At 40.2% G+C, this 23,211-nt stretch overlaps 2 protein-coding genes across 7 annotated transcripts in view; both read right to left on the reverse strand.

The window, feature by feature from the left end:
• Positions 1 to 10,895, reverse strand: part of tdrkh (tudor and KH domain containing) — a 28,462-nt gene extending 17,567 nt beyond the window's left edge. The window contains exons 1-4 of one of the 4 annotated variants that reach the window (XM_039788892.1): positions 10,773 to 10,895; positions 3,350 to 3,510; positions 1,148 to 1,239; positions 756 to 957 (exon numbers count right to left, since the gene is read on the reverse strand). In XM_039788892.1, the coding sequence (XP_039644826.1) occupies positions 756 to 957; positions 1,148 to 1,239; positions 3,350 to 3,479 (424 nt within the window). In that variant the 5' untranslated portion in view covers positions 3,480 to 3,510; positions 10,773 to 10,895. Of the gene's footprint in view, positions 1 to 755; positions 958 to 1,147; positions 1,240 to 3,349; positions 3,511 to 6,930; positions 7,068 to 7,224; positions 7,332 to 10,772 lie in introns of those variants that run through there. The other 3 variants (XM_039788891.1, XM_039788890.1, XM_039788889.1) reach the window with 3 other exon arrangements.
• Positions 10,896 to 15,323: 4,428 nt separating this feature from the next.
• tmem94 (transmembrane protein 94) overlaps positions 15,324 to 23,211 on the reverse strand; it is a 53,570-nt gene continuing 45,682 nt past the window's right edge. For all 3 annotated transcript variants that reach the window (XM_039788895.1, XM_039788896.1, XM_039788893.1), the window contains 4 exons: positions 21,868 to 21,962; positions 21,660 to 21,753; positions 20,182 to 20,352; positions 15,324 to 16,149 (listed from right to left, as the gene is read on the reverse strand). In XM_039788895.1, coding sequence (XP_039644829.1) covers positions 16,077 to 16,149; positions 20,182 to 20,352; positions 21,660 to 21,753; positions 21,868 to 21,962 — 433 coding nt within the window. In that variant the 3' untranslated portion in view covers positions 15,324 to 16,076. The remainder of the gene's footprint in view (positions 16,150 to 20,181; positions 20,353 to 21,659; positions 21,754 to 21,867; positions 21,963 to 23,211) is intronic.

Genomic DNA, 23,211 nt, shown 5'->3' on the forward strand with positions numbered 1-23,211 from the left:
TGGGACAGTTGGAACGATTGGAAAACACAAAATCACCAATGTCATCACCTTGTAAAGTTGATATGGCCAGCATGTTAGCAAACAGTTGTTAACACATCTAGCCCCCTCTCTTGGCATGCTTCTGACATGAATGACAATGCGTGGCGCTTTTCACATATTATCACATATTAGTTCTTGTTAGCTGAGCGAAGACGTCTCTCCCTCAGTTTCTGTAGGATCCGATCTGTTGAGTTGTGTTTGTGTCCACCTGATGAATGTTCACTCTCCTTTTATCTCCGTTTTAGTTTCCACTAACCGTTAGGGAGAGATATCTGTCGCTTTAGCTGCTAAATGCTCCACTATGTTTACCAGCAGATGTCTAACTGAGTCCGTCTGTTGCTGTGCACTGTGTTTATCAGAACTTATTTACTGAAAACAGCTACCTGCTGCTGCTGAGAGTAGAGCTTACAGCCCAGAAAATGAAAACAATGAGCTAAAAGAGGCTAAAAAGCAGTGAAGGGCAGAGGGGAACTGCAGAGCTGGGTGATAAATCTCTGGAAGATCTTCACTACATGTATAAATGACATCTTTCACATTGCCATTTGATCCACTGCTCATAATGTATTGATTAGTGGAGCTTTTAGCATGCAAATGAATGCATGCTAATGTGACGAATATGCTAAAAATCAGTCTACAGCACTAGCTCAACACCAGTGTTGAAAGCAAAAAGCTTGCGAGGGCAAATGAATAAGGTCTAGGAAACATTTCGAAGCTACCTATTATACGTCCAAAGGCGGTCTGGGGAACTTCCAAAGCTTCGGTCACCGGCTCACAGTCAGTGACCAGGTTCTCCAAGACACAGCGGGCCAGCAAGACCTGCTCCTTAGAGCCCTGCAGCAGGAAACATACAGTCGTCTTACATCCAGGCTCCCCGGAGTCTGGCAAAACCCTCACATGAGCGCCAGACTTCTGGGTCACCTGAGAGAGAGAGAGAGAGAGAGAGAGAGAGAGAGAGAGAGAGAGAGAGAGAGAGAGAGAGAGAGAGAGCAGGAGAGCAGAGCCTGAAATTACTATTTTTATTACTATTTTAGAATCCCATTATATAATACTGCACACTACTTTGACTATGAGCAGATGAAGAGTCATTATCTAGTATTGAGTTACTCACCATGTCCAAAAACTTGGCTTGGTATCTGGATATGTTCCTATAAACTTCTACTGGAAGGGTCATCTTGGACACCTCAGCGTTGGGCTCCTGACCTGTTAATGGCAAAATGGACACAAAGTCAGTCGCAGATAAGGTCATCAGAGAAAGAACTAAAACTCTTAGTTTGTCACATACACGCAAATATCAACAAAACTGGCAAGGGTTCAAATTAGGGATAGACCGATTATCGACCCGGCTGATTATCGGGCCTTTTTTTGGGCAGTTTGCAGATCATCTGTATCAGCGTTTTATTTGCCTGATAACCGATAGAGTTAATGAATTAAAAAGTGTTCTACTTTGGGTCTGCTACAGCTCTGTGTCTGTCCCTCTGCTTCGGTTTCACTCACCACTGAGTCCGACTTAATGTCCTGCCCATTGACTCTCTGTTACTGGGTATTATAGAGTTGGGCAATATATCGATATTATATTGATATTGTGATATGAGACTAGATATCATCTTAGATTTTGGATATCGTAATATGGCAGGGTTCTAAAGGCTGCATTACAGTAAAGTGATGTCCATTTTAAAGTGCAGTTTTCTACTGATAATCTATTTCAACTAACAGAAAAAAATCTCTGAGTGTCTATCGCGATATGTCGCAGCCTTTCTTGATGTGTATATTGCGCCAGTTGATATCGCGATGACGATAAAAAAACAAAATATATATATTGTGCAGCCCTAGTGAACAGTTAACAAATTAGGGCTGGGCAATATATCATTATAATCAAGATCATGATATGAGACTAGATATCGTCTTAGATTTTGGATATCGTAAAATGGTGATATGATATGACACAAGGCTGCATTACAGTAATGTCATTTTCTGAACTTACCAGACTGTTGTAGCTGTTCTATTATTTGCCTTTACCCACTTAGTCATTGTATTCACATTACTGATGATTATTTATCACAAATCTCATTGTGTAAATATTTTGTGAAAGCACCAATAGTCAACACTACAATATCGTTGCAGTATCGATATCGAGGTATTTGGTCAAAAATATTTTGAGATTTGATTTTTTCCATATCGCCCAGCCCTAGGGTATTATGTGTAACGTTTCTCATTAATTAAATAATTGCTTAAAGCATTTAAACAAAGTTTTGTGTTGGAGTTTGTAACATTCCAAAATCTTAATTTTGACTTTAAGATAGTGATGCACCGAAATGAAAATTCTTGGCCGAAACCGAAAACCGAAAAAAGAGGAAACCAAGACCGAAAACCGAAACCGAAACACCGAAAGAAATTAAGCCAATTATTAGTACCATTGCATTTATGGCTATGACTGTGTACTAACTTTACTAAAATCAAGGCATTGCAATTGTATAAATTAATATTAAAGTTTAATTAAAAAATATCTAGCAGAAATATGGCTACAATCTGATAGTCACATACAGTATACAGTAGCCTAAGAACAGAATAGCTTACCTATTGTTATTATTATTATTATATTATTATTAATTGAGGCACTTTCTTGCAGGATTTCACTGAACATATCAGACAACGAGGGTGCATGCCCCTCATCTGGTGCAGAGAGAGCGTCTTTTTTTCTGCGCTCTGATCTCCTCCTGCGCTTGGCGCTCCGCTTCGTCTCCGTCACGCGGGTTCTCCGCATCCATCGCGGCCTGGATCATTTCCTCGTGCGCCCCCCGCTTTATTTCCGCATCCAAGTAATGGTCTTTATAACGCGGATCAAGTACAGTCGCGATGAAGTGCAGAGGATCCGAATAGATCTCAGTGAAACGTGTGCTGACAGACTCTAAGAGCACTTTTCATTGTTTTCACTCCGTGGTCCGTCTCAACCTCTTTGTTTAGGAGACGCTTTGCAGGTGGAACGGATCGGGTACTGACACACGTGCAGGTCGCGTTTTCTGTTTGCGTCATCACAACATTTTCGGCCGTATTGTTTCGGTGATAAAGGTATTTCGGCCGAAAACCGAAAATGCCCTTTTGGGCCATTTTCGGCCGAAGATTTTCGGTGGCCGAATATTCGGTGCATCCCTACTTTAAGATTTTCATTTTCACTGTAAATGCATATCGATTCCAAATATCGATTATCGGTTTCACTAATCGGTATCGGCCTTGAAAAAAACAGTATCGGTCGGTCCCTAATGGAAATAGTTGTGAACACTGGCACAATAACTTTTCCACGCCAGATACTCACTGGTGTTGGTGCTGCTTATGTGGCGATAGACGATGTAGCCCACTGTGGCCCCGACGGAAAGCCCCGCAGCCAGAGCCACCATTTTGCCCGAGCTCAGGGTGCTCTTGTGACCCTCCTTCACTGCGTCCATGACACCCCGTGCACCCAGCGGGATGCTCCACCTAAACACAGACACAATGAGTCTCCTTCCCAGTTGTCCTGCAAGTTACGGCTCGTTTTCCAGTCCTGTTTCTCAACTCCTGTCTATGAAAAATGTCTTCACAACAAATCAGGCCTCTGTTATTGCTTTTGCAAAAAACGTGTTATGCAATCAGAATGTATTAGCTGGTGTTATGTACAATCCTGTATGTAAAAGTGGGCAACTGTACAGTCATGCAGCACAAAGCTTAAAGCATTAGCCAGCCTCAATTCAAAACAGCACATCAGTGTTCTCAAACATCCACATTACAGACCACTTATAAATTAGATTTCTCTGTGGAAACCCAAATAGGTTGGCTTCGGTCCCACCGTTTAACTGTCTTGGTAACCGCATAGGGTAGATGGCAGTTTACAGGGAGGTTCCTTTTTGACCTTGGGAACAGTTGCTTGGCAAAACAAATTAGCCTAATACATTTTGAATCAAGATCCACTTACTCGCTTTTTTTTTCCCCATGAAGCTTTCAACCATGAGCGGACCTTGGGATACATTTTTTGTCAAACTAGATGATAAAGTTAATTCCTAACCTTGAAAACAGAAGCTGAAAAAACATTTCACCCAATAGTCCATTTAGTAGCTGTTCCGGGGCTCAAGTTGTGGTGAGCACTTAAAGGGTAACTACCGTTATTTTTTCAACCTGGACCCTATGTTCCTGTGTTTTTGTGTCTAAGTGACTGATGGGAAAAACAATCTTTGACATCGGTCCAGTATTAAGAGAGATCTCTGCAGTCGGCAGTCAGCGAAACAAGCTACAATGTAAGTTAATAGGGCAGTTGTCCAGCTTGTATTTACCTTCCCAAATGTTTCTCGTTTTGCCGCTGACAGACTCAGATTAATATTCTAAGTGTCTGACAACATTATGGAAAGGATTTCTAAGGAGGTCGACCTTTCTGTTAAAGAGTAAGATCCTTTTTTTAAACATAAAAACATCCGCGAAATTGCAGACTCCATGTAAATAAACAGTAATTTCAGCATCGTAAAATACACTACATTTAAAGTCGACAGAAACAAAATAAAACTATGAAAAACTAGTTTTGGTTGAAATAAACACATAGTTTACAGATTTGCATGTGAAAATATGTTGGCTCTATACACACTAAAAATATTGTTTATATTGTTTTTTAGTCTGGTGGGTTTAGCATTGCTGTTTCTGGTTAAACAGAAATGTCTCAAAGAGGTTTTAAAAAGGTCTATCTCTGTAGGGATCCTTTCCATAATGCTGTCAGACACTTAGAATAATAATCTGAACCTGTCAGCGGCAACATGAAGCACTTTAAGTGGACCAAATTGACGATGCACATTTGCCCCATAGGGTTACATTGCAGCCCGGTCTGTGGCTGCCGGTTACAGCGTCCACGCTTAAGAATGGACCAGTTTCAAAGATTGTTGTTCCTATTAGTCACTTTCACACAAAAACAAATAAAAATAGGGTCCAGGTTTAAAAAAAAAAAAAAAAGGTAGTTACCCTTTAAGGACTTAACATCCATGTTGCTGGGGCTCAAAGACCATTGCTGATCTCAGAAACAGCAGTTGAGAAACCATCAGCACAAAAACATCTCCATCTTTTAATGAAGATCATGTGATAAGGCTGAAAGTTACAGAGCAGCTACTAAACTGACCTTGTGGTGAGATTGTTTTCTCAACTGCATGGTAGTTGGAGAGAGTGAAACTCATTATTTCAGTAGTATATAGTTATATAACTGAGACACTTTCCAATTAAGTAGCCTAAATTTTAGTGAACTGTAAGTGTTCCTTGTTTTTGTTAGGGACCTCCATGAGCGTACTCAAAAGGTACCCCGGGAGATCCCCAGACCCCACTTTGAGAACCACTGCAAGAGATTCTTGTGATGTAGCCCTTCACTATCTCAGACTACATCACTTGCCAAAAATAGATAGCCTGCAAAAACATGCAGAAGCAGTCACATACACCCAATAAAGTCCCCTAAATGATTGAATATTTAGTGTATATACTGTACATTAGGGCTGCACGATAAGAGGAAAATATTCAATATGCAATAACACTGTTAAATATTGCGATAATGATATTACTTGCCATAAATAAACAGATATTAAAGTGTACTGTTCAGTGTAAGTAGGGTTGAGCATCGTTTTGATTTTAAAAATAGTGATTCCAATTCAGATTCCTCCTTTCGATTCCGGTTCTTATCGATTCTCGATTCTGATTCTTTGAGGGGTGGAGTTGAAACAGGTCACATGCCTATTTTCACAAATAAGAGGAACGTTTTATGGTGGTTTGCAGTTTGACGGGGCTTTTTCAACAGAAAATAAAGCCACACTAGAGCGCTGCTTACTGTGCTCCAAGGCTGCAACACAACAAGCGCCTGGCAACGGAAACCAAAACTTGCACATATTAAATTGGGAAGTGATGATCGGATCTGAAACCAAATCCTCTGAACGATTCCAATAAAGAAACGGTTCTACTGGAATCGAAATTTTTGAAACGATTCCAAGTAGGAATCTGTTCTAGATGCCCAATCCTAAGTGTAAGGCATGACTAAAAAAAGAATGACCGTTCCATTTTAAAGTGCAGTTTTCTACTGATAATCTATTTCAACTAACTAAATCTCTGAGTGTCTATCGCGATATGTCGCAGCCTTTCTTGATGTGTATATTGCGCCAGTTGATATCGCGATGATGATAAAAAAAACAAATATATATATTGTGCAGCCCTAGTGAACGGTTAACAAATTAGGGCTGGGCAATATATCATTATAATCAAGATCATGATATGAGACTAGATATCGTCTTGGATTTTGGATATCGTAAAATGGTGATATGATATGACACAAGGCTGCATTACAGTAGAGAAATGTCATTTTCTGAACTTTCCAGACTGTTCTAGCTGTTCTATTATTTGCCTTTACCCACTTAGTCATTGTATTCACATTACTGATGATTACTTATCACAAATCTCATTGTGTAAATATTTTGTGAAAGCACAAATTGTCAACCCTACAATATCGTCGCAATATCAATATCGAGGTATTTGGTCAAAGATATTGTGATATTTGTTTGGTTTTTCCACATCGCCCAGCCCTATGTGCAGCCCTACTGTACATACACAAACAGCACTGAGCCAAACTGCAGCGGCTGTTACCCTGGCTGCAGGACGCAATGCACTGAAAGCTGCTGCTCCTGCTGCGCATACTGCATATCATTTAGTGTAATTGGGCGACCTCCAGCCATTCCATTACCACCAAACACTTGCAGCCAAATTTCTTCGGAGGCTTTTTAGTGTCACACTGCTAAAACTACCACTCACACACAGAAACAGAATGCACTGGAGGTAAGCCAACAATCGAGAGGATCGGGACAACGCAGGGCCGAGGAGCACACAGCACCACCATGCCGATGCGTGTCTCACTGGGAGAAGAGGGCTCTGGGGCTGTAGTTGAGAAACACATGGGACTTGGACACCCCAACGTCCATCTCAGAAGAACCGCGACTATAAGACGCAAATCTTCTCCAATCCTGGCTCAGTTTGTTTTTTGTGTTTATATCCACGTTCAAGACTACTGACAGACAGGTAAAAGGAGAGGAAAGTTTCAGCATTTCAAGTCACTACATGACAGCAACTGGTCAGTCTCTTTGCACTTTGATGTCATTTTTTGGAGAGCAAAAAAAATCATCAATTCATCAGAAATCATCAACAACTTACTTAATGCAGTTCTTCGCTGTGGTATGCTTTGCAAACGGACATAAAGTGGCCCTAACAATACAGGCTGTACAAATAGCGGGAAACATAAACATAACTTCTAAAATTGTAAAAGGACAAATCCGGCGCCAAATGAACCTAGGGGTTAATAACACACGTGTACCGAGTTTGACCGTTCTCTGGAATATGTTTTCATGCTAATCGGATGTGACCAGTTTTATCGCAAACCGCTAATTAGCTTATAACGCTAGTCGTCGGGGCATGGGTAGGCCTGTCACGATAGTCAAATCAATGAATCGCACGATAAAAAAAATGAGCTCAATAATTTTTATGGCCGCGATAATTTCCATTTGCATGCTTGTTTGTTTTCCTTCTCTCTCTCTCTCTCTCTCTTTTCTTTTTCTCTCTTTTTTTTTTTTTTTTTTTTTTTCTCTCTCTCTCTCTCTCTCTCTCTCTCTCTCTCCCAGAGAGACTGGAGGACCACTCTCGGTTCCTTAGCGTAACGAGGAGTCAACCCTTTTTGTCAGGCGCATGGTCTTTGTGTGGGCGGGACTCCGGACGGAGAGAGAGAGAGAGAGAGAGAGAGAGAGACAGAGAGAAACACTAGTTGAGAGTTGGAGCAGGGTCACTTTGCAGTTAAGGCGCCGTCAAAAAAAAATAAAAGTATATGAGCGATATCAACTGTGTTACTCGGCGTCCCGTTTTCTCCCTTTCATTCCAAACCACACAGCTGACAACCTGCAGGTGGAGGTGGGGGGGGGGACAGGCTCGGATAAATATCGGGTACTAGGCTCGGACATACACACCGCTGTGGACTTGTGTCAGTCTCGCAAGCGGTTTCAGGAAAGTGGCTGCATGTGTTCGACAATGCACAGAACATTAACCGGTACAAGCCTACAGCTGTCCGCGGACACGGAGTGTGGAAAGTATGTCAGAGTTGCGCTATTGTGTGTGTGTGTGTGTGTGTCGGCCCGCCCCCACGAACCTCCGACCTGCAGAGGAGCAGAAGCCGCACCTTCGCCAAAATGAAGACTGAAAAACAGAACTATTTTGCTACAAACATTTACTCGCCGTGTGGCAGATAGCCATATAGATAGATTTAATTTATTAATTATATATTATTTAAATGTAATATTTAGTGTTAAATAATTGTTAAATGTAGTACAGAGTCTGAGGTCTATCGCACACAACACTCGAGGAATGCAGCAAACTTTTGACAGCCAGTAGGCTATGAATTGCCTGGGAGAACATACGGGTCACAAACGGCAAACAACAGCGTGAAAGACGACATACTAAAGAGATCAGAGACATATTGTGGATATTTAAAATGTCTTCCAGTTCCAGTGTTAAATATTCTTTAGAAATAAAAGTTTATTGATCTTTAAAAAGGTGTACCTGCATTATTATGCCATTATCATTATATTAGATGAAAATGGTCTCTCAACGACAATATTATAGTTTATCGCAATAATTTCTGGGACAATTTATCGTCCAGCAAAATTTCTTATCGTGACAGGCCTAGACACTAACACTACTACTACTAAAACCACTAACAAGGGTCAAATTAGCACCACACTTCCACGGTAGCATAATGAGGGTCCCTACATGTAAACCCAAGCATTGAGAACTTTGTAAGTGGACAGTTTATTAAAAAGATAGTTTATAAACACTGTACCGTTCACGTATACATGCAGGCGCCATCATGGGAAAACAGTCATGACCGACGAACGCCGTGCAACGTGAGCTGAACCGTCACTTGAAATCTCCCATGGTCCGTGGTTTCCCAATGGGTCGATCGGAATTACGTTTGTGAAATGTAATTACATGGAAATGCATGAATTATATCGGTTTATTAAAATATATGCACGGCGTTCAACGTTCGACTGGTCGTGACTGTTTTCCCAAGATGGCGCCCGCCTGTATACGTGAACGGTACTGTCTTTCTAAACTATCGTTTTAATAAACTGTCTGTCCACTTACAAAGTTCTCAATGCTTCGGTTTACACGTAGGGACCCTCATTATGCTACCGTGGAAGTGCGGTGCTATCTTTACCCGTGCCCCGACGACTAGCGTTATAAGCTAATTAGCGGTTTGCGCTAAAACTGGTCACATTCGATTAGCATGAAAACATATCCCAGAGAATGGTCAACTTGGTACACGTGTTATTAACCCCTAGGTTCATTTTGTGCCGGATTTCTCCTTTAAGATATAAGTGGATTTTGGCATTTAATAGATATGTCAAACAGCAAATTGTTTTAATAAAAAAGGCCAAATGTCATAAATGGTTATGCTGCTTGGTATCGCCGCCAACAAGTTGTGGTTTAGTGGAAATAGCTGGATAGCTGATAGATTTTTAGCCAAACCATAATGAAACCGAATGGACAAGCTCTCCCACTCATACGTACAGCGGCTTCAGTCCTAGATCAAGAAGCTATGTTTGAGGATAACCAAAGCAACTTTAGAGTAAATGTTGAGATATTTTAACTGAGGTTGGCATCACGTCAACATTTTATTACATTTTAATGGTCACTAAAGAAAAAAAAATCTTGAATAGGTTATATGACATTTTTTTAAGAAATCCTGTTAAGGATGAGCCTGACTGTGTCCATGTAAAATGTTGTGAGATTTTACTGTACAGGTTTTAAGAAAAATATGAAATGGAAAGTTTACCGAAACCACGTAGCTTGTTTCACTCCTGTGAATATATATATATATATATATATATATATATATATATATATATATATACACATATATACACACACATATTAATTCACCCATCACTAAACACATTAAAAACACTTATAAATTCCTAATAGTATAATTTTAATCAAAAACTCTTTAATAGGTTTCTAATATGAGGAAATTATAAATGTTACATAATGTAATTTGAGGTGACTTTCCCTTTACATTTCTCAAATACTGTATACTAGACAGTAAAGTAGAAGAACTTCAAAATGTATTATTTTTGTTTTTATTGAATGTTATATAACGTGCAATATGTTGTGTTTGATTTTTACTTGGTATATTAAATGTGAGAAATTACTGAATACAGGTCTTTCGTCCTTTTTGGCCGCTCCAAGCACCCGTACCGTAACATCACGAATAGACTAGCATCATCAAAACCCAAGCGGGCGGCTGGCTTGACCAGTTTTCTTTGATAACGACCGCAGTGCGACAGGCTGGCTAACCTTGGCTTTTTAAACTCTTTAAGGCATATAATTGTGGACTTATTAATGGTATTGCGTCAACACAAAACCACGAACCAGTATAGCTTAACCTCCAAATGGCCCAAATGTAGCTATTCTCTTTCTAACGAGCTGTCAAAACGACCGCAGATACACTTTCTCCTTTGAGCTAGCTAGCGGTTAGCCAAGCTAACAATAGCTAGCTGCGGGTTGACACATGCAAGCAAGTCATAGATTTAGAAAAGTGAACCAAACGTCCTTATCACTCGCACATATTCTGATAATGCAGCTTTTGTATGTTTTGAAGGTCTAACCTAATTCAAAATAAACAGTAATTAAGTGTTATAATGTATGACACTTACAGATACACCCTCGCTCTTTTTCGAATTCGTAACACCCGTCAAGCTCGCCGGAGGAAGCGTTAAGTACTAACGTAACGTCCCACCGGAAACTACATTTACGTTTAGGGTTACAACCACAACCTATGGTTACAACAATATGTCTGTAAGACTAATAACAATGTGAAACAGAAATAGGGTTAATGCCACTAAACAGACTATTCTCGAAACAATGTACATAGATTTATTTATGGAGCCTACAACTTAACATTTACTTTGAAAGGTCAACCGGAACTCTACTTCTTTGTTCTACCTTGACGCGCTTATCCCAATCACGCTTGGGACGTAAACATCCATGTCGGCTGCGATTGGTTTAAGTGTACACTACACTAGGCTAGACTCGCCCCTTCCTCGTGGAGTTTTATCCGAGTCTTCCATGAATATTTTATGATAATATAAACCTAGAACAACCGCGGTGTGTGTGTGTGTGTGTGTGTGTGTGTGTGTGTGTGTGTGTGTGTGTGTGTGTGTGTGTGTGTGTGTGTGTGCGTGAGATGAAAACACAAATTTGTCTGGTATTGAGACTTACTCTTCCTTAAAAATTATAGAATTTTTTATTTTTCTTCCATTCATTCCTTCTTGGAACTTACTGTACCGAATTGCTGTGTGCAACAATATTTCAACAAAACAATCTCATAAATAAAAGAGCGTCTTTATTAACATGGCATAATCAATACACAAACATTTGTCAAAAGTCCTGAACATAGACACTTTAAAAAATACAAAATATACATTTACGTATCTTGTGAACAACTGTATCACAGTCCATCACCCCCATCCCACCCTACAAATCAACTGACAGAGGCTTCAAGCTCAGAGCATGTGCGTGATAATGTTCTCAAAATGCCGAGCGTCAACCGGTTGTACCAGAGGCCTGCTGACATACAGCACACAAGTCCATGCTTGGCTGAGTCCATTTGGGTTATGAACAGAACAGTAGAACTATAGATAACATGTACATTGATCAAGACAGAGCATTCACTGGATCTTATTCATGCAGCATAGTCCATATGTGTGTCATGATATAAAACACAAGTATGAAACGAGGCCAATAAAAATAAAACCCTAAATGCTTTCCTTTCCTGCATTGTTGACGTTTGTCTCAAAACCATCTTCAGTAGTTCCATGCGGATTATTTTTGTGCCGCGAAACTAAATTGTGCTATTGCACTTCTTTGCTTGTACCTTTTCACATACGCACCCCACTTTAAAATGTGAAACTGAAAAAAAGCATTTGTAGCAATGGAATCACTAAAACAGGCACACATAAAAAAAAAAGTTTAAAAAAAAAAAGTGAACAAAGGTTAAACAGGGCCGTAGCCAGGATATCAAAGATACTGAGGCTACGAGCCCCCCTTCCCCATCATGTTTGATGCACTCTTTAGAAGATGAAGACTACAAGTGGACGAGTATCGAGGCTGAATAACCAAGCAACAGATCTCAGAACCTTAGGGTCCCAAAAAGCCCCGGGTCCACTTTGGCCGTCATTTCATCGGCTGCAAATTTGTTTTTCGAATAGGGGATAAGCGATGTGGGAAAAAAATCTTTCAGAAGAAAAGATTCTAAAAATTGAGTAAAAATTGTAACGCAATATGTAAATGTGACTTAATTCCCACATAAATAAAATCTGGGGGGAAAAAATAGAAAAGAATCCTATATTACAGTATATATATTTTTATATTACAATATCAATATAAATATCAAGATGTAATTAATTTTCTGGAAAATTAATTGGCTCATTTTTGCCCCAGGACCTCCTAGCAGTTAATCCAGCACTGACAAGACTGACTTTCACTGTTCCATATTTTACAAGTGACATGAAAGCGTGGTATTTCGCTCTGAAGTCATGGGTTACCAACAAATGCCATCATCCCACTTGTATACAGCAGCAATATTAATATTATGTCCATCTGAAAGAATGACAGCACCACAAAGAAGGCTGGTCTGATTGAAAAAGACCATCAGTGATACAGACGTCTGCTGCTGATGCTGCACATTAACTGTAGGAATCCAAAAGGCCTGGACATAGCAGATCAATGGGGACACTTGAGGATGATCAGGAAATAAATCCAAATCTCTGGATTATGATGGTCAGCAGATCAAATTATGAAAATCTGGTCTAACTATTCATTTTCTATACTTTAAAACAAACAGTACCCTGAGCTCCTGTCTGTCGAGGTGTTGCGAGCTGAAACAGCCAGGCAGGCTGAGAAGAAAAGGCAACTGAATGTCATGAAGCACCCTTCAGAAGACTCTGGTATGTTAACACACCAGAATAATCATCATTATATATATATATATATATATATATATATATATATATATATATATATATATATATATATATATATTTTCAGTAAAAATCCATCGCTTAGGGAGGGACTGCACAGCTGCGTGAGTTCAAAGTGGCATGCTGGCACATTCTTCAGTTAGATAGTAGCATACATTTAAATGTAGACGTGTGTGTAGAAAATGTGACCGATCCAATTGAATCAACAGGATCGGCTTCACTCAGGAATTTAGTATAACAACAAAGAACATTTAATTTAGTAACAACAAAGAACATTTGTTGCCAAACACAATTAAATATTAAGGAACGTTGTCTTGCAGGCTATCACAGTGAATATTACATGTGGCTCAAAGGTTGAATGACAGAATGGTTCAGAAAGCAAGCAAAGAAAAGTGTCTGTCACATTCTTTCAGAGGTAGTGTTACACCCTATTCTGTAGATGCCAAGTAATGGCCAAACACCCTGTTACATATGGAGCCCAGAAGTGTTTAATATTAAATCAATAAAAAGGCAATATGAAATAACCATGAATAAATTGTGTAAAATATATAAATGAACCAACAATTTGTGAATAATAAAAAAAATATATATAATTTTTATGGTAATAACAGTTTCATTTGAAATGTTATATATAGAAATGGCCCTATTCAAAAGTCTGTTGTTACTCCATAATGGCATTTTCCCTAATAGTATTCTTATTTCATGTCAAGTTTTTATTCTTTTCGGTCACTTTTCAGACAGTGGTGTGGTCACTACCCGATGTGAGTCCAGTGCAGATGTGAGTTGCGCATGTGTCACTTTGCGACAATGACGCGGCGACATCTACACGCTTGGAGCAGGTGTTGGAGCCTCGCAAAGGACTACTTGTGAGGCTTGTTCAAGTTATACAGATATAACGGTTGGATAATAATCTTTGAATAATATTTACATAATTAAAGACATTATTTTATTAGCACAAGCAGCATATGAGAACATTATATAATTGCAACTAATTAAAAAACATTATTTTCCAGACAAGTGTGGTGGTGTTTCGGTAAAAAGAAAAGCTGGAGGATGCGGGCATCGATCCTGCTACCTCTCGCTGTATCCCGTCATCTTCGCTAAAGTAAGCCCAAAAGAAGCCCACATTAGCCAATCACGTTTCTCCCCTGTGACTTACTTTTGACCAATCACATTCTTCCCCTGTGGCTTACTTTTCAGCCGTAAACCGTTTAAATCTGAGCATGCACAACTCACATCTGCACTCGACTCGCATCGGGTAGTGACAGTGTTCACCTTTTAGGTAGCCCCCCTGCCGCTTAAACTAGCAAACTCAACAACTGCTACCAAATCATGCCTGTTGTCAATGTGAATCGATTTACTAGCTGCTGCTGTAAAATAAATAAATAAAAAAAAAAAACACAGTACACAGAAACTAAACCTCTTTAGCCTCTTCAGCTCTTAAGCCGCTCATAGTACTTTTTTGTGTGTGCTCATGCTACCTAGCTAGCTGGCTAACCAGCTAGGACTCCGTGTGTGAGTGGAAAGCCATGGTTAGCTGTAGCAGCTAGCTCCTGTGAGACTGCCTGCCATTCTGTGCTTTTTCTCAGGACCACCTTTCGAACTAAAATGTGGCAGAAGTTCCTCTGAATTAACCGGCTAACGTTGGCTGCTGCCGTTAACACCGTCTCATGCACAGTAATAAAACAAAGCTCACAACCCCACCTAGCTAGTTAGCCAATGCAGCCAGTAGCATGAGCAGCTATGGATGAGCCAAATACAGACCATTCTGAAAAACCGATGGAGTCTGCAAAGACCTGAGACTGGGGAATTTGTCTTCCAACAAGACAACCAAACTAACAAAATCTACAATGGAATGGTTCACAAATAAACATATCCAGGTGTTAGAAGGCCAAGCAAAGTCCAGACCTGAACAATCTAGAATCTGTGAAAGACGGAAAACTGCTGTTCACAAACGCCTCCCCAACCTCACTGAGCTCGAGCTGTTTTGCAAGGAGATGGGCAAAATGTCAGCCTTGCACGACACCCCAAGCACTTCAGCTGTAATGCAGCAAAGTGGCTCAAGTCTAAGGGGCTGAATAATTTTCCCATCGTTTTTATTTGAATGCTAAATTCGTTCCACTTCATGATTGTGTCCCACTTGTTGGTGACCACAAAATTACAGTAATTATGTTTGAGGCCTGAATGGCAAAGGCAAAAGCAGGGGCGAATACTTAAGGCACTGTAAATAAAAGGAGATGGTAGTTAATGTGTCTGTGTATTTTACAGCAGCTAGATAATTTATTCAGAATTACTTTGTTGTTGCTTTAGCTAACAGGAGCTAACTGGCTACATCTGGTAGCTGTTGTTGAGCTTGCCAGCTTAAGAGGCCGGGGGGCCTTGTTTATTTCATATTGAATACTTTGGGGCTCCGCAGTTACTATGTGCTTTTCCTGTGAATGAAGGCTGGACTGCTCAAATGATATGACAATTTTATTTGTGTCTCACTGGGTGACATTAAAAAAGGAACTCCACTAAAACATCCTTTGTGTGTGGGCCTGGGGTGTTCCTGGAGATGAGAGTGTTGAACAGAAGTGTTCGTGAGAAAGCATAAACCTCTTTAGAAAACATTCCTCATGCCATTAAAACGAACATAACCAGACAATTAATATTTGCCTATTTTTTGACTCTTTTCTATTACGGTAAATGGAAATGAATGCTTTGGAATTTACCCTGTCCTTCAGATAACTGATTTATTTGTGTCTCATTGGGTGACTGTTTTCAACTGTTAGAAGAAAACAGACCCAGGAGCTTAAACAGTTGTGTCATAAAGCCCCCACCGTGACCTCTGGTTGATATCTGCTCCAGCTGATGGTTGCTGTGCTGTTGGGTTGAAGTGTTAACAGAGGGTTCTGCAGGGTTTGCACCCTGCCCTACCCTGGTTCCAGAACCAGTGGTTCCCAGTATTGCCACGTCACCAGTTTCCTCAGAGGGAACGCATCAGAATGGAGAATTCATCCCCAGCTTTGTTTCAAACTGCAGCTTCTGTCTCTTCTGGTAGCGAACTCGCACCCTGAAAGTGACAAGAGGTGACAAATCGGAGGTCACGATCAAGACAGGGATACAAACTGCTGCATTTTTCCTGCTTCACAATACAGTCCCGTTCTGCCTAACGAGAGAAAATCAAAGACTGGTCTGATTACTAAATAATCCTGAATAATCCACACTGATCCCCTGCTTCTTACTGCTATTTGTTGCTCAAGAATCTCCCACGAGTCCAAGTCATTGAGTGAACGGGTTCAACCCATTTCCAATATTCCACTTTAATTCCTCTTTTCCATCCCTATTCACCCATCTAGAACTGCTTAAGGCCAATTTATGCTTCTGCGTTAAATCGACGCCGTTGGTACCTACGTGGAGATACTGACCCTACGCCGTAGCCTGACATCACCTCTCCAGAAATGTAACTACACATCGCGGTGACGCACGTTGCTCGGCCGTGGCTTGGTAGCATTGCATTTCTCCCTACTCATTCCCTGGTTCTCCTTCTCCATAAACAACATCAAATCAAGGAGCGGGTAATCTTTTCCTGCTACAGATTTCCCACCACGGTCAGAAAGAACCGCCTCTAGAGTCGGTACTCGCTCCGAAGCTAATCCCTGTCACTATCTCACCTCCACAGCGAGCAATCACAGCCATTCAAGTCAATGCTTGATATGCCACCAGCCGTGCCGCAGATCCTTTTTATCAGGACAACGCCAGAAAAGAGAAGGCATGGAGTCTAACTGCAGGAGTACTTGGAGTGGAAGGTAGATACTAGCTTAAAGCTACAGTGCGTAGTTTCTGTCGCCCCCATGAGGAATTCTAAGTAATGACAACAACACTGTTGGCGCGTCCACATGATACAAGCCTTCCGTTAACGCGCACCGACCCTCCACAACGCAGTTGCTAGTAGCCAAGGAGGACACGGAGAATTAAAACAACATGATGGACTCTTCAGAAGAGGTCATAATCTTCACTCGAGTTTCTGCGCGGGAAAGTCGCCGGACGCCACAATCTTCTGAACATAGTCCTACTGAGAGATCCAGAGAGAGTTGTGTGGAGCTGATAGTCTTCATTAGCTTTGTAGCAACTCGTTTGGAAACAGCTTGAATGTAACGGACGTTCATTAACCCTCATGCCCTCCTTAAAAAAACTTACTCTCGACACCTTCGAGGCAAAAATGTCCACGCACACAAAAACTGTTATTAAATCATCATATATCAATATTTTTTTCTGCTTTTTTTTCATAAATCACTTAAAGAACTTGTAACCTAATCAAAACTACCAAACATTCAATCATTTTCAGGATTTTAACCCTTTAAATGCCAGTTTATGTATTTGAAGTATTTCATTTTTTATTACAAAAAAGATTTTTTTTCCATATAATGAATAATATCTAGATTTGGCTTTGGTGGGGATTAGAGGCTTGGATATGTCAAAGATAAGCAACAAAATTAATTTGATTGCATTAGTATATTTTACATAGTTCCAGATACTCCCTTTGGACACCTTCGAGGCAAAAATGTACATGTCCAAAAAACTGTTATTAAATCATCATATATCAATATTTTTTTCTGCTTTTTTTTTCATAAATCACTTAAACAACTTCTAAATTGCTCAAAACTATCAAACATTTAATCATTTTCTGGATTTTAACCCTTTAAATGCCAGTTTTAAATCTTTGAAGTAACAATTATTTATGAAAAACCCAACAAAACATTAATTATTTTCCATAAAATAAATCGTAGGGGAATGGGGCTTTGGTGGTGATTAGAGGCTTCGATATGTCAAAGATAAGCAACAAAACTGATTTGATTGCATTAGTATTTTTTATGTAGTTCCAGATACTCCCTCTGGACACCTCGAGGCAAAATGGCCCCATTGACTTCCATTATAACCACATGTTTTGATCTCACTGCCTTTACAGTATAAAACCATGCATTCTGTAATGTCAGCATTTCATTTGGAAGAAAACTAGTCATATTTGACATTTTTACAGTATTTCACCAGATTCAACCATTTTGCCCCTTGTAGGCCGATGCATGAAATTATAGTTATATTATGGAGCGGTGTGTGTGTGTGTGTGTGTGTGTGTGTGTGTGTGTGTGTGTGTGTGTGTGTGTGTGTGTGTGTGTGTGAGTTTGCGGGAACCTGTAAGCAAGCAATGATCTTTTTAGGGATGAAAAAGGCATCTTTTGAAGGATGCATTTCATGTGTCTTTGAAGACGTGCTTGAATAAAAACATTGTCTCCTGCATTTGCTGTAAACTGGCGCTTATCATTTCAAATCGTTTGTGGGACATGGTGGCCCTGAAGACGGGTCTCCCACTATGGACAACAAATGCAGGAGACAATGTTTTTATTGCAATCACCCAAAGAACTAAATGCATCCTTCAAAAGAAGCCCTTTTTTTCACCCAGATTTACACAAACTCTCTCACACACAGACACGCACACACACACACACACACACACACACACACACACACACACACACACACACACACACACGGCTCCATAATATAACTGGCAAAAGTAAGGGGCTTTTTTCACCACTAAAATTATCATTGTTTGTTTACAGATTTACACAAACTCTCTCTCACACACATGCATGCGCACACACACACACACACACACACACACACACACAAATATACATATATACACAGACACACACACAAATATACATATATACACAGACACACACACACACACACACACACACACACACACACAACACAGACACACACTCACACATATACACACACACACACACACACATATACACACACACACACACACAAGCACGACTTGATGCTGGCACACACACACACACACACACACACACACACACACACACACACACACACACACACACACACACACACACACACACACACACACACACACACACACACACACACACACACACACACACACACACACACACACAGAGAGCTCCATAATATAACTATAATTTCATGCATCGGCCTACAAGGGCAAAATGGTTGAATCTGGTGAAATACTGTAAAAATGTCAAATATGACTAGTTTTCTTCCAAATGAAATGCTGACATTACAGAATGCATGGTTTTATACTGTAAAGGCAGTGAGATCAAAACATGTGGTTATAATGGAAGTCAATGGGGCCATTTTCCCCCGCGGTGTCCAGAGGGAGTATCTGGAACTACATAAAAAATACTAATGCAATCAAATCAGTTTTGTTGCTTATCTTTGACATATCCAAGCCTCTAATCACCACCAAAGCCCCATCTACATATTATTCATTATATGGGAAAGAAATCATTTTTTGTGTTTTTTTTTTTATAAATAATGACATACTTCAAATACATAAACTGGCATTTAAAGGGTTAACATCCTGAAAATGATTGAATGTTTGGTGGTTTTGATTAGGTAAGAAGTTGTTTAAGTGATTTATGAAAAAAAGCAGAAAATAATATTGATATATGATGATTTAATAACAGTTTTTGTGTGCGTGGACATTTTTGCCTCGAAGGTGTCCAGAGGGTACAAAATGAATCATTTAAGTATAAAAGACATGTAAGAGTAAAAAACACTGGATTTAAAAAAGTTGACTGAAAAGAAGGATTCCTACAAAATCTCATGCCATAAGAAGTAACACAGCAAAAATTATCACAAAATGAAAAAAAAAACTTGAGAAAAATGTACAAAAATGACCGAAGAGGGCATGAGGGTTAATATAAAAAAGTTACGCACTAAAGCGTTAATAAACATGTGATTGTCCTGTAAAGTACTCGTAGAGACAATATAATCTGCGAATCGGGCAGGCAAGACGCTCTGCTTCTGAGTGTGGTATGGCGCGTGGCGGAGGACGGAACAAAATCGGAACGCAGCACAGACGTGCCCACACACTCCCCATGCACACAACCATGCCGGCCATGCTATTCTCTTAAAGAGCTCAACGCGCACACAAGTATAAACTTCAGGCCACTTACGTAGGCTACGGCGAAAGCTCTGCATGGAGCCTCCGCACAACCATATATCAAACTTTAGTTGCTTCAGTTCCCCGTGTCTGGGTTCCTACCGTATCTCGTGTAGCTTCACCACTTCGTTGACCACCACCACCAGAAGCGGGGACAGAGAGACCAGCAGCCAGGCCAGCAGGGGTATGTCACCCAGGTTAAAGGTCAGGAGGCTGCTCCGGTCGCACCACAACTGGTAATCCACTGTGGCCTGAACAACCTGACTGAGCAGACTGCAGGGGAGAAAAGACAGTGAGGGTTGAGGCAAGGTTATTTGATTTATCGTATATATATATATTTTTTTTTTAATATGTATATGTTGTAGTGTATATATTTTATATTCTATTTTATTTGACTCTATTTTATAATATTGTCGCTGTCGGGCAGAAACTTCATATCTCCATATTTCGTCATTTTAATTTTCTTCTTTTTTCAGCAGTCTGTTTGAGGGGTTAATAAATATTTAAAACCTGAAGAGACAATTTTGTCTGAGGTAAACAGCTCAATGAAATGTTTTCAAATTAGCTTTTTTTTTTATTTAATTTTACTGAAAAACAACGGTTTTGGGTTAGCGACACTATTCTATTTTATTCATTTATTAGTTTAGTCTTAGATTCTCATTAGTTTTACCGGTGTGATTTTCTTTTTATACATTAACAGCATTGTTGGACGAGACTGAGAACTAAGTATTTTATTGCCAACGACTGCTTCACTGTAATTGTTGTGCACATGAAAAACAAAGGACTTCGAACTTGATCCTCTGTGGTGACGACTGTAAGATTATTAGTATAAATACAGTTTCCGTTACATATCCAGCAGGACTGTCCACGTGCACCTATATAGTGTGTTGGCGCATGAAATTGCATTGAATTGCGTAAAATGTTGAGCCAAGTTCAAGGCTTTTGTTGGAGCCCTCTGTGTCACCACCGCTGCTGCATCAACACAGTGGTCTTATTGAAATTAATAAGGAGGTTGCAGATTCAGAGCTGCAGGTTAAGTGCTTTTAGTGTAGCTATGGAGCTAGTCTATATCCATGACACTCCACTTCCAGGATTGCTCCGGTGCCACCAGAAATTCCGCCGGATGTCCCTGTTTTCGGCCGGATGTCCGCTACCTTCCTCTTTCTTTGTGTTGGCGTTCTAAACTCTGGTGGATTTATGAGGACTATGGTTAACTGCTCCTCAGATCTCTGCAGGGTAAATCCAGACAGCTAGCTAGACTATCTGTCCAATCTGAGTGCTATGTTGCACGACTAAAACAACCTTTGAAAAACAAGTTCCTTCCCAAAGCTTTTTTTGCAAAGGAACTGTGGCTCCATCCAGTGTTTAGCGCTACCAAGACGCCAATAGAACGCCAATAGAATGCCAATAAACGAGAGCACGTTTTTGGACATTGATGATCGTTTGAAATTTTAGCAGCGGCGCTCACCATTCCGTGCCGGCGATGCGCCGTTGTAGAATGAATATGTGGGGCAAACTGATATATACGCACAGATGAACTCTAAATCTGTAGAGCATACAAATGACCAATGATCACTTACACCACAGGAACAGTGAGACACCACCAGGTATTGCTGAGGGGACTCTTTCTCCACAGAGGTTGAGAGCGGTGCACATAGCTGAGGGAGATCACCACTGAGAACATGAGACCAACGACACACAGAAAAAAGGGATTGATTTTTTGGTCAAAAGATGGGTGACGTGGACAATCATTTATGCTGCATACTGTATGTTAGAGTGGATTCCTACCCGTGTGTAAGACAAGGAACCCTGTCATGACCTTCTGAGTCAGCAGCAGGCCATTGGACAGCTCACTGTACCAGTGAGGAGAGTCAACCGAAGAGCTGCAGTCACACAGAAAGACAATTGATTTAATGGATTAATAAAGTCTGGATTTTCTCCACTATGTCTTCTCCGGTGTTTGGTGTTTTAAGCCCCCAACGTTGTCTTGATTCAAGAATCTTGAAGTTGACGTTGGGGGCTTAAAACACCATCGAGCGTCTTCTCCATTAGATGTGACTTTCAGTGAGCTGTACACAACCATTTCATCATTTTCATAATCAAATCATCCTGAAATTAACTATTAACATTAGAGCTGTGAGAATTCCAAACTTTTCTATACAATTAATTGTCTCAGAAATAATTGCAATTAACAATATACAGTCATTGTCTCTTTCTGCCAAATCAAAGAAATTTAAGTTTTTAATGAATAATGAATAAAATATGTATCCCAGAATATACAGTGCCTTGCGAAAGTATTCGGCCCCCTTGAACGTTTCGACCTTTTGCCACATTTCAGGCCTCAAACATAAAGATATAAAACTGTAATTTTTTGTGAAGAATCAACAACAAGTGGGTCCCAATTATGAAGTGGAACGAAATTCATTGGCTATTTCAAACTTTTTTAACAAATAAAAAACTGAAAAAGTGGGCGTGCAAATTATTCAGCCCCTTTACTTTCAGTGCAGCAAACTCTCTCCAGAAGTTCAGTGAGGATTTCTGAATGATCCAATGTTGACCTAAATGACTAATGATGATAAATAGAATCCAGCTGTGTTGTAATCAAGTCTCCGTATAAATGCACCTGCTCTGTGATAGTCTCAGAGGTCCGTGTAAAGCCGCAGAGCATCATGAAGAACAAGGAACACACCAGGCAGGTCCGAGATACTGTTGTTGGGAGAAGTTTAAAGCCGGATTTGATACAAAAAGATTTCCCAAGCTTTAAACATCCCAAGGAGCACTGTGCAAGCGATAATATTGAAATGGAAGGAGTATCAGACCACTACAAATCTAAACTTTCAGCTCATACAATGAGAAGACTGATCAGAGATGCAGCCAAGAGGCCCATGATCACTCTGGATGAACTGCAGAGATCTACAGCTGAGGTGGGAGACTCTGTCCATAGGACAACAATCAGTCGTATACTGCACAAATCTGGCCTTTATGGAAGAGTGGCAAGAAGAAAGCCATTTCTTAAAGATATCCATAAAAGTGTCGTTTAAAGTTTGCCAAAAGCCACCTGGGAGACACACCAAACATGTGGAAGAAGGGGCTCTGGTCAGATGAAACCAAAATCGAACTTTTTGGCAACAA

Source organism: Perca fluviatilis, chromosome 21 (genome assembly GCF_010015445.1).
Source record: "Perca fluviatilis chromosome 21, GENO_Pfluv_1.0, whole genome shotgun sequence".
Taxonomy (NCBI): domain Eukaryota; kingdom Metazoa; phylum Chordata; class Actinopteri; order Perciformes; family Percidae; genus Perca; species Perca fluviatilis.